The sequence below is a fragment of the Rhamphochromis longiceps genome, linkage group LG5 (genome assembly GCF_057381845.1).
Source record: "Rhamphochromis longiceps isolate RC_006_pf linkage group LG5, R_longiceps_female_GT1.1, whole genome shotgun sequence".
Taxonomy (NCBI): Eukaryota; Metazoa; Chordata; class Actinopteri; order Cichliformes; family Cichlidae; genus Rhamphochromis; species Rhamphochromis longiceps.
In genome coordinates, this window is record NC_140561.1 from 41,974,737 (window position 1) to 41,987,236 (window position 12,500).

The window sequence follows — 12,500 nt, forward strand, 5'->3', positions numbered from 1 at the left end:
CTCCTGTGAAAGTCTGGATCAGGACGGAGAGACGTTAAGAAGCACAGAGCAGACACTAAATACTGCTGAGATTAAATACTCAGGGTCAGAGCGCTCGGTCAGGTGTAGTTACTGAGACCTGGACGGATGGAGGTTTGGATCTGAAACATGTCACAGTTAGGCTGAGTAACCACGATCGCCTCAGTGAAGTCCGGTCTGGAGCCTCTCTCTCTTTATTCCACGCTACGGCGAGCCAAAACTGCGGGCGCTGGAGACGCTCTGATATGTGACTCGCTCGTCGCACTTCTCGTGATCTGGACAGCCAGCGAGTCGCTCTTCTTCTTCATTCAGGGCCACGTCTCTGCTTCTTCACAACACTAAATTATTCAGCTGCACAGCCCGATGTGGCAGAGCAGGAGCTGCTATTCCTCCGTCCTCGTGTTTGCAACGCTGTGAAGGCGACATATTACTGATACGCTCGGCTCATTTAGTTACTCAGACTTTTGGCCGTGGATTTTTTTAGATTTGCTCCATCCATCATCTATTTTCCACTTATCCAGGTCAGCCTCAGCCTATGCCAGCGGCCATAGGGTGAGAGGCGGGGCACACCTGGACAGGTCGCCGGTCTGATGCCGGTCAGATTTGTACCAGGGTTGGCTAAAAGCTGCAAGAGTCGCCTTCAAGAGGAGGAGACTTCCAGCCTAGACCCCGACTGTGATGGACAGATACAAAGGACAAAGAGGCCACGCCCCTAACAACGCACGCATGTTTCCGCTCATGTTGGTCACGTTTCTGTTCTTTGAAGGTGAAACCGTCTCTAAGTGAACACAACCATTACAAACAAAATCAAGTTAAAAATGGAACAGGGCCAAAAATGAGTGAATAACCAGAAAGCTGAATGTGACCCGTGATGGGAGGAGCTGGTCGGGTGGATGTTCGAGTGGAGGAAACCTCAGCAGCCAGCAGGACAGCAGTAGAAGCTCCGACACACGTTTAAATGTCAGCGTGATCATCAGGAGCTCAGAGTCTGCTGCCCATCAGCGAGGAGGAGGAGGAGGCCTGCGAGGGATTCCTCTCCCACAGATCAGCCTCAGCAGCCAGCAGGACCTGTGCTCCCTGCTGAGACATGAAAGACCGAGCTCAGAGTCACCGCCGCCGGTCTTGCCGCCGCCACCGGCTCCAGGTCACCTTCTTCATGTGGAGACGTTTCCTTGGAGACGCCTTTGCTGCTCATAGAAATCTGACTTTTCTGATCCGCAGACTCTGAAGGGCGAAGACAGAGCAGCAAATATCAGCATGAAACATAAATACATGCTTTCACGTGAAGTTCATGTGTGTACGATAGAATAGAATAGAATAGAATAGAATAGAATAGAAAATGCTTCAATGGGGAAATTGACGTGCTCAGCAGTGACAGGCTCATGGAGCGTGCAGTCACATGAGGACACGTGCACTTATTCAAATACTTGTGCTGTTACTATGGTAACCTCCAACATTAAAAGCCCCTCCCTGTGCTGTGGAGGTCCCCTGGGTGACCCCTGACCCCCTGCAGTACCTGCGCTGTCTGGAGGATCCGAGGTCACGTTGCCGGTGTCTCCTCCCACTGCTCCATGACATCAGAGCGCTGAGCTGCAGCTGATCAGAGAGGCGTCTCCAACCTGGCTGTACTGTGAGGAGTGTCTGCAGCTCCTCCTGGACCTCACTCCTCCTGGACCTCCTGGACCTCACTCCTCCTGGACCTCCTGGACCTCGCTCCTCCTGGACCTCACTCCTCCTGGACCTCCTGGACCTCACTCCTCCTGGACCTCCTGGACCTCGCTCCTCCTGGACCTCGCTCCTCCTGGACCTCACTCCTCCTGGACCTCCTGGACCTCGCTCCTCCTGGACCTCGCTCCTCCTGGACCTCACTCCTCCTGGACCTCCTGGACCTCCTGGACCTCGCTCCTCCTGGACCTCACTCCTCCTGGACCTCCTGGACCTCACTCCTCCTGGACCTCGCTCCTCCTGGACCTTGCTGTCCTCACACTGAAGTGGTCACTAAGGAGGGTCTCGGTGAAACGCAGCACCACTTCCTGTTTAAACCCCCAGATGTGGCTGCAGGTAACCAAACTCCTTCAGTGTCTCACACACACAGCTATGAGGAAGACCTCCTTCCCCTCCTCCTCCTCCTCCCCTTCGGTCGACATGTGTTGGTATCCTGAATGCACAAAGCATCGCTCAGCATGCAGAATCAATTTGGCCCTCTGAGGAGCCCGGGCTAATACACGAGCCGTTTACTGGCGGCTAGAAGAAATTACAAGTGATAAATTGAATTAATCTCAATTGAGGCTGGGAATGGGATGAAACGGGGTCTGTGGCCTGGAGAGGATTAACAGCAGATGTCAGGAGGGAGGAGGGGAGGCGGGAGGAGACGAACAAGGGGAGAAATATTGTCTGTGTCCTGTGGTGTCCTTCCTTTTAATGATTTTGAAAAGCTAATCTTTCCCTCTGTGGGACTCTGAAACAGTGTCAGGACCCGCATTAAACTGTCCACTGCAGCTGCAGCTGACAGAGCGCAGGTGAGCACACCTGTTAGCAGGAGGGAGGGGTCACCTGCATCCTGGTGACAGCCTCAGCAGGTTTACAGAGCTATGATTTTTATCAGGGCGCCTTTAAAAAGTCTCAAATATGAGGCCTCACAGCCAGGTTTTGTTGTCCTGCACAACCATGTCAACCAGCAGTCCAAGCAGACACTCCCACAACTCCCTGCTCCAGCCAATCACACCTTGCCAGTCCAGACGTCTCCGCAGAGTCACCGGAGGCTTCCAGGTCAGAAGCTGAGCCTCAGTGCTGTTTGCTGGGCCCCGCCCACGTCTGGTTTTTGAAATGAAACTTTGATGCTTGGCTCTGCCTTCATCAGAACAGAGCGGCACGCCGCCACCTGCGAACGCCGCAGCCTCGAGCTGACAGGCTCTCTTTTAAACTGGACACTGTGGTTAAACTGGTGTTGATCGAGGCTGTGTGCTGGAGTGATGCGCTCAGCGCCGAGGACGTTTACACTCTCTGAGTTTTCCTCTGCAGCTCCTTTGGACAGTCTTGTGAATATTTCGCAGTAATAAAAGCAGCACACGTGTGACACGATGTCTGTTTCTAAACCCCTTCAAAGATAAAGGACACAGCGGCTCTTCAGTTTGTGTCTCAAACGCAGCTAAAAGGAAGATAATTATTCAAATTCCCTGTTTGTTTTTTCCATCTGCAGCTTTTCTTTGAAGCAGGGTCAGACGTGTGTTTGTTCGGCACCGGCATCAAAGAACAAAGGACCTCAATCTCTCACCTGTGGAGGGAAAACGCCGCCCGCTCTCAGCTGATGTACACAGAGCTTTTATTCTGTGCTTTAGAATAATCCCGAGTCGCAGCGGGTCATCGCACACGGCAACGTTTCGCACCGCAGTGATGTTGGAGCGCCGAGCGCTGCTGTGAAGTGCACCTCGCACGGTGCCCGTGGGAGCCTGATAAAGGCTTAAGTGAGCTGAAGGTGCTTTCCTCGCGGCTTTAAATCAGGTTTAATCCTCGTGCTGTTCACACACGCCTGTTATCGCTTCGTTAAAGAAAACTTTTAAACTCGTGCTGCAGATTCGTCAACGTTTCTCCGAGCTGCTGCTGACGCAGTCGGCTCGTGTCGAAGAGATTTCATTTTCATTTCGGTATTTCTTTGTTAATCGGTACCAGATGGAATCAGAGACCATGTTTCACTGGAAATCCTGAATTCCTGTTTGTCAGCTGTTTGTCAGCTGCCGCTCCACCTTCATCATCATCACCGTCGATCACCTGGCAGCAGCTCCGTGATAGGCTGCTTTACGCAGACACACTGCTGACTCATCAGAGCATTTCAGATGCGCTGAAGCTGGTGACTCCGCCCTCTCTGTGTGTAAAAACCCTACAGTCACTCACAGACAAACATGTTCGCAGGTTCAGGAAGTGCTATAGAAACCAGCAGCTTGTGTCGGCCTGTAAACCTGTTGGCTGTGGGGACTGACTCGCTGCTGCCCCTGCTGGACATTTGTGTGATTACCAATGAACATCTGCTCGCATTGTTTGCGGCGGCTGTGACTTCTCTGAGCGGTTTTACATGATACGCTGAATCATAATCAGCCCTCTGGATCATTTTTCAGTTTTCCGGGTGAATAATTAACGGAGGCGGGACTGATTTCAGTCAGCAAACTGAGCGCGCTCGCAGAACGTGGCGTGTGGCTGCTGTGTGTTTGTCACATGAAGGATGAATGGCGCCGGCATGCCTGTGATCTTGTCTCTGATGAGTTTCCTGTTCTTTGGTCCTTTCCGTTGGTTTCTGTCACTCGAGCACGCCGCTCATCCGCTAACCGCAAACGTTCAGCTGCACTCGGCCTCACCGGGACCCGGGGGACTTATTTCCTCCTTCATTCAATTAATCAGTTTAATCATGATCCACAGTGACTGAGTTAATGACTGCGGCTCACAATAATGGAAGGAAAGCAGACGGCGTTTGTGAGAGGCGGCCTGCTGCCGAGGCTGACTCAGCCGAGAGATGCTGCAGTTTAATGGAGGCCGTTGGTCAGGAGGGACAGGATGACTACAGTGAGTGTGGAGAGTCACATGCTCTGCGTGATGGCTGTCCTCTGTCAGCTGAAGGGAGGAGCAAAGAAAGGAGGCGGAGGGGCATGGGATTATAATTACAGACAGGAAACCACAGGAAGCAAATACACCTCCAGGAATCTGTGAAGGGAAGTGAAGAAGAAGCACCCAGTGCATCATGGGAATCCTCAGCAGCCTACGTCTATTGCAGCATAACTAAGGGAGGATTCAGGGTCACCTGGTCCAGCCCTAACTATATGCTTTAGCAAAAAGGAAAGTTTGAAGCCTAATCTTGAAAGTAGAGATAGTGTCTGTCTCCTGAATCCAAACTGGAAGCTGGTTCCACAGAAGAGGGGCCTGAAAACTGAAGGCTCTGCCTCCCATTCTACTTTTAAATACTCTAGGAACAACAAGTAGGCCTGCAGAGCGAGAGCCAAGTTGGTCCTGTTAAACCGTTTGGTCCTCTGGAGACATCAAACAGTGACGTTCGATGGACTTTGGGTGAGGCTTGTTTCTCTCAGTGTCACTTTAGCCCAGCGAAGCTGTTTCCATGGTTATGGGAGTTCCTGTGCTCTGTGGCATGGAGAAGGCTCGCTGCGTCCCTCTGCTCTGCTCTGATACCACAGATGGATTCTGCTCGCTTTATCCTGCATATCCATTTAAAGAGACTGCAGCACAACATGAAGGAGACGCGAAGAGTTCAGTGAGCTTCCTCACGCTCCGGAGTCGGTTTGATGCTGAATGTCGAGGCGGAGGAAATTAGCCTCGGGAGGCGTTTCATGACTGCTCGTTACTAATATTAGGGGGGACGCGAGCCCCTCGTCTCCCGCGGTGCTTGTGTGCTTCACCAGGAACGAAGATGAAAAGAAGGCAGGAAGAGGGAGACATGTGAGAACAGGGAGGCGGGGCAGACGAGCCCTCTGCGTGCGGGCAGATGGAGGAAAGCGAGACATGTTTGTGAAGCGGTTACTGCTGGGCGACCGCCCGACAGCATCCAACACGCAGTCAGGAGGCGAGGGGGCGGGGGGGGCAATGAAGAATCGAGGCCAAAAAAAAGGTATCCATGGCAACGGTGCGGAGAGCCCGTCACTGCGTCCCTGGTACAGTGAGACTGGAAGCTCCCCCCCCAGAGAGTGTTGATGTGTTATTGGCTCTTCCAGGCGAACAGACGCTGCTGTGACTAACAGCGAGCAGAAAGAGGCGCTTCCCCTGCACCGCTCACCTGACCCACACTGACCCGCGGCCTACAACGGAATCACAGCGCCGGCTTATCGACGAGGAGTGTGACAGCAGGCGTGGGAGCAAAGGTCTGCCCGACAGTGATAAGAATAACAGCGAGGGAGGCGCAGGGAGTGTTCATGGACCTCCTCGGTTTCTTTTTCCATTTTACACCCAGTGAACATTTACTCGCTCACCTTTTGTCTCCTTGCAAATCTGACCTTTAGTTTCATTTAAAGCAGAAACCTGCAGGCCGGCCTCCGACAGGAACCAGACGAAGCAAAGCTTCATGACGCCGTCTGCCAGCAGCACATTATCGGTCAGGATCAGCCTCGTCAGCGCTTAACCATGAGCGGAGCATCTAGCCCTCCCCGAACCCCACAGAGCACAAGTTCTCCTGCAGAGCTCAGCTTCACGTAAAGTTTCAGTAAAGCGGCGTGATGGACAGGCGTGGACACAGGTGCATTTGTAGGTGTTTCCTCTAAAAAGTGCAAAGGTTGAGGAGGAGAGTATATAAATGTGCAGCAGAATGCCAAAAACCCACGTCAGGACTCATTTGTGTCTGACGAGGTCCTTTCACAGAGGAGGCTTTCATAACAGCCTTACTCCTTCAGTCTGTTTCTAGTTGCACTGTCATGAACTTTGACCTTTAACCTGCTGACTGAGGCCTGTAGAGTCTCAGATGGAGCTCTTGGCACCGTCTGACTTGGGGGCGATTTGCTGGGACGTCTGGGACGTTTCTGCTCAGCGACGGTCAGCGTTCAGGTCGGCACGGACGCGGGCGGTAATTGCATCGTTTTGCAGAAACAGTGCGCCGGCTGATGATGCCGACGGCCCAGAGTCAGATTCTGGCTCCGAACCAGCCGCCTCTCTTTCCTGAAACGTGTTAAAGCTTCGCTTCCTCTCTGTCGTATTTGTCAGACGGCGTGTAGAATAATCACACCCCCACAGGTCTGCTGATTTGTGACCCAGATTGGGCTCATGTGCTCAGAGAGTCATAAATAATCGATTTTATCCTGCTGGACCCCAGAGCAGATGGATTTTACGTGGACATTCGGTCTCACCCTTATTTTTCCAGGTGTGTGAAAGGACACATTACTGGTTTGGGTCGGCGGGATCTAAGGATGCTGGGTAGGATAATTGGGACCTGGGTGACTCGGGTTGTTGGTCGAGTTGGTGGAGCGCTCCTGAGCGCCGTGATGCAGAGAGCTGCAGGAAGCGTAATGAACAGCGTTGTTTCTGCTGTAACCTTTACAGCGAACACAGTTGTCCTCATTTTATTTCCTGTGTTGGACGAAGCTGTCGGCGTGCCGGCTGAGTTCAGGACCCGGACACTTAATCAGCTGCTGAGGCTGTGTGTGTGGGGGGGGCTCTTTCCACCAGCTGTGACACCTCTTCAAAGCTCGGGGTGAATTATTGAACACGCCTCGGCGGCGGGCAGCCCTCCTGACCGCTGCGAAGGCCAGAAGACAGATGGCGTTTTCATTTAAATGATTGACCTGCCGCCGCTCGTGGCGTTTTGCATCCCATCCCGTCTGGATTTGTGTTATTAGTGAGGCTGTGAGTCACTCTCTCATGGCGTGCGGAGGAGCTCGTTTCTTATGTGACGAGTAGGATTTGAACGCCATCCGTGCATTAAACGTGGCGGCGGATTCACCTGCCTGTGAGCTGATGGCGAGGAGGAGCAGCGGGGATTTGTGTCAGCCGGTCATGTAATTCTGATGATGCTTGGCGTGCAGTGAAAAGGTTGGATGGGACGGGGGAGTGATGTATGGATGTGTGGAAGCAAATGCTGATGAATGTAATCAGAATTTCATAATAGGGAAAATGAATTAGGAGACAGGAGCTGTGTGGGAGAGATGCGTTTCCTTCCCTTCAGAGCTGGACCGCCGCCTGTTTTCGAGGGGGGGGGGGATTAGAGGCTGGCTCTGAACTGTCAGCTTGGACAGAGACGAGCCAGGCTGTTAGCCCCACGCGGCCTTCCATCCCCGGCTATTCCAGGTTATCCACTCGGCTGTTTGGTGGTGGGCGGGGAGCCGGGGCAATCTGGATCATGGTGGGCGGCGATAACATCCGCTATTGATTCTGGACTTTCTTTCCCGGTGCCGCCGGAACCAAAGGCTCATTGAGATCGGCCTCTGCAGATAATCTGTCTGAGGACGTCCTTAGCGCTCTGTAATGGATCAGCTCTGGGTCACAGCAGCTTTTCAAATCCCTCCAAGTCCTTTTAGATCAGACGGCGAGCAGCTATCTGCCAAATTCATCAGCACACAATAACAAACACACAGCATCCGTCAGAGCTCAGCTCCTTCCAGGGTCTGGGCAGCGTTTCAGGGAGGGCTTGGAGCTCATTTCCACAAGCGCATCACTTCACACAACAGCGCACTGAACAATACTCAGAATCCTGCGCTGGCACATCGGATCGGACGCTTTCTAAAGAGGCGTTTTAAACCTGAAAGAGCGAAAACTCGTTAATAAAACAGCATTACAATCATCCCTTCATGCATTAAGTTTCATTTAAGTCACATCAAACAGGCACAGCTGAAATTCAGACTCACTCAGCAACTGTTCTTTATAATTTATTAATAATAATAAGCACATGCAGCTGTACAGCACATACATGTGTATGATTCCCTCAAAGCACAGGCAGACGAAAGTAGTTTTTCCATCACTGGTTTATTTGAAGACGTCTCTCCAAAGCCACTGTGAAAACTACACAGCATTAACAAAATAAAACTCAGCCTAAGACACTAAAAATAAAACGGTACAACAAAACACGATAAATGAATAAATTCCCCGTTGGCTGCATGCTGCAAGAAGGGATTAGTCACCGTTCCTCAGGGGTTTCCTTATCCGGTCGTTCAGTCTGACATCACTAGCCGTGTCTGGACCTAAACTCCGCTGCAGGTCCATATATCAAACGATCACTGTGGCATTACTGAGAGTTGAAAAACTGTCTAAAGTCTTTCATCTTTAATAAAATGATCAGCGTTCTGCTCTACCAGGTGTAACAATTGAGTTTAACATCCAGGCATCCATGAAAACGGAATTTATGACATTTAACGGAGTTAGAAGTTAGCAGGGAGTTAGCTCGCTAGCTTCTATCTAAATACAATATAGCATGTCCTGACTGCGGGGTTTTGGAAACAAATTCAAACGTACAGCTCTGTTATCACTTCCAGCATAAATGAAGACAGAAAACTAAACAGCAGTGACGTTTGTAGGGTTACTGAAGTTGGGCTAGCTGCTATATAATGATGTGCTACGTGACCGCTAGCGACACAGCTATGTTAGCATAATATAAACAAGCTAACTTTTTCCACTCGATAAAAGTTACCGTGAGTGTTCTCGGTGGTCAGGAACAAATGTAATCGCATGGCAGGATGCTGTAAAAGGACCAAACTTCAGCCAGGAGAACAACTGAGATAATCCATCCACAATACGAGGTTAGTCATTCATAAACTGCTGCATGGGCTGGGCTGTAGTTACATCCTAAGGTTTTAAAAACTGAGCTTAAATAAATGATTAGCGGTAATAAAAGCCGAGGGAGGTCAACAGCGATCACTGACTGTTTTAGGAGCTTTTTGAGATCAAATAGAAGAAAATACAAAACATTAAACATGTTAACAACACAAAAGCCATATTAAACGCAGACTACTTTAGACCCGGAAGTAGGATTCGTCGCGTCATCACTTAACGGCCAGATAAGAGGGTAGTTAAAGTCCATTCCACTTAATGTGACTTTCAGTAAAGACCATTACGGGCTCGTTCTTGCTGCACACTTACAGGTGTTTTCCTCCCAAAAAGGAAAACCTGCGACTTGTAAGCGAGCTTGACTTTCAAAATAAAAGCACCATGAATGTTTGTAGCTCATCGTTCCCCTCATGGACGTATCGATCAGGTTTCGAGATCCAACCCTGAGCTGGCTTTCTGCGCTAACGCTAGCTCTCCCATTAAAGTGACCAACGATCTGAGTGGATACGATGGATTTGTTCAGGCAGGAAGTGGAAATGCCAGCTGGTCTGGCACATTCCCATCATGCTACATGTGAACCAGTACGAATTACCAACACAGACTTTGTACAGGAACAGTCAGCATGTGTTATAGAACGTGTATGTGTGAGGAGGAGGTGTGGCCATCATTAATAAATGTTTCCTGTGCAGTCGCAGAGGTCAGAGCAGGAAAACACATTTTAGTTTTTTAAAAGATCAGCGACGTATTTTGTGTCTTTGTGTTTTTATCTGATCCACAAAGTCGTCCTGAGCAGTGACACACCTGCTGCTGGCTCAGTGTCTGTGTGAGATGTTCGATTCCCAACCAGTCGTGCCTTTGCTGCTCACTCGTTTGTGATCTGACACGATGGACACACGGACCCTAAACACAAGAAACCCTCACGCTGATACTGTGACTGATACAAATACTGTGTAATTACAGTTATGGAGCAGCTGTTTTTATACTTACAAGATAGTACTGACCCCCAAATATTGTGGGATTATACCTTCAACCAAGATCCTTTCCTAAATGTAATGTGACAAAACCAGAGCACAGAGGTTCAAACAGAGCATGGTCCAGACTGCAGGCTGATAAACCTGCTCCTGCAACCCCTAAGACAGGTTTCAGGTCTCTAACACTGGCAGGTTATGTCTTGGTGGACAATAATGTCAGCGCATCAAAGCAACAACACAAAAAAACACATTGATGATGAGAGTGGGTTGAAAGACCTATAGCGCCATCGGTAGAAACCAGCAGATCCAGTGAGCCGCTGCGAGAAGTGGTCAAGATATAAAACCCAAATGTAGACATGTAACACCAGAGACACTGACTGTTACTGAAAGCCTGTGAGCGATGGGTTGTTGGTGTCTTTCTCTGGATGTGGTGCCTTTTTTTGTTGTTGTTTTTTGCAGCGCATTGTGTTCTGCGTCCTGATTGGCTGTAGACCATTGTCACTCACTCTCGTGCCGTGTCCAGTGCAGAACGCGTTCAGCTTGTCAAATTTACTTAAATCTTCGATGCTAGCAGTGTGACTCTGAAGTGCTGCATGTTTGTAAGTTTTCTCCCAACAAACACCAATGTCGATGAAACGTTTGCTCCGTCAAAGTCTCCTGCGGCAGGAAGATGCTAACCATCGCACAAAGATTTGGACAAAAGGCAGGTAGAAGTTACCGTATTTTCCAGCTTATAAGGCACATTAAGCGAAACAAAACAGTCAGATAAGTCAAACTTTACTCAGCTCATTCTTCGTGCTTCCTCCACTTCCACTGATTCATTAGTGATTCATTAATGTTGAATTCTCTGGCAGCGGCTCTATTCCATGTTCTGGACCTGAAAACAGAGTTTGATCTTTGGTTTCATCCTATAATACTGGACTTTCTACGAAGGTTTGAACTTTGACAGTTTAAACAAGAGAGAAAAGTGTGAAAATGTTCATGCCTGTCTGAGAAAAGTGTATAAAGTGTGTAGTGAGGGGTTTTCAAAACATCCATAATAATTGTAAAAAATAAAGCTGCTACTTCGTGGATTTCACCTATTGTGGGTTTAGAACGAGGGAACACTGTAGTACTCTAAGCCACAGGCGTCGAACTCCAGGTCCTGCAGGTTTTAGATGTCCTTGATCCAACACAGCTGATTTAAATGGATAAATGACCTCATCAACACGTCTTGAAGTTCTCCAGAGGCCTGGTAATGAACTAATCATGTGATTCAGGTGTGTTGACCCAGGGTGAGATCTAAAACCTGCAGGACACCGGCCCTCGAGGCCTGGAGTTCGACACCCCTGCTCTAAGCCATCGGCGTGAGTAATAGGCGGAACAATTACCTTCTCTTCCACTAGAGGGCAGTACAACTATCTGCTCTAATTAAATGGGTTGCCAACTGCCAGTAAAACAGAAGAAGATGAAGAAGAAATTACAAAATCGTCATGCTGTGAGACGACGCAGTGCGTAATAGCGTAATCCCAGATAAATGTTTGAAAAGAAAACGTAGTCCGTGAGACCTGGTCCTGGAGAAAACTGCGACCCAGATGAAGGCCGTAGCATGAGCAGTGAAAGCAAAGCAAAAAAGGTATCCTGGGGACAAACCGAGGCTGGTGCGAGGCAGAAAACGATCAAATGATTTTTGTGACATTTTGCTTCTGTGGTGTGATTTATCTAATGTGAAATATGTGCCGTGGCTCCAAAAGGTTGGGAAGCACTGGTCTAAACCGGCGGTCCCAACCTTGTTTGCGCCACGGACCGGTTTATGTCCAACAATATTTTCACAGACCGGCCTTTAAGGTGTCGCGAATACAACAAATACAATACAACAAAATAAAACCAGTACCAAAAAAAGAAAGATTTATTCGTAACACACAGGAACAGACCCAGGGAAACAGAGTTAACAATAACCCTGAACATCATAGATTTCACACCCAAGCCTCAACTCTCACAGCCCGGCACCAAACGACTCACGGACTGACACCGGTCCGTGGCCCAGGGCTTGGGGACCGCTGGTCTAAACTACATCTGGTACTCCACCTGCCTCCTAACCTACCTGAGAAAATGACCCTGTGTTACAACATGAAGAGAAGCGGTTTCTGATGAGTTGGCAGTGAGAATATGTTGGGGCGCTGATCTAACCATTCACTGTCTCCATGCTCTCTCTCCAGAAGGAGGACATGCAGTGGCCTCGAGGAGAACAGGAGGTTCCCACCTCCGTGTGCAGCCTTCCCTGTAAAA

The 12,500-nt window shown here is 49.7% G+C and overlaps 1 protein-coding gene across 1 annotated transcript in view; it reads left to right on the forward strand.

Moving 5' to 3' along the window:
* grm7 (glutamate metabotropic receptor 7) overlaps positions 1-12,500 on the forward strand; it is a 160,295-nt gene that overhangs the window by 123,973 nt on the left and 23,822 nt on the right. Inside the window, exon 8 of the mRNA XM_085407707.1 lies at positions 12,431-12,500. This exon is cut by the window's right edge and continues 866 nt beyond it. Coding sequence (XP_085263833.1) covers positions 12,431-12,500 — 70 coding nt within the window. The remainder of the gene's footprint in view (positions 1-12,430) is intronic.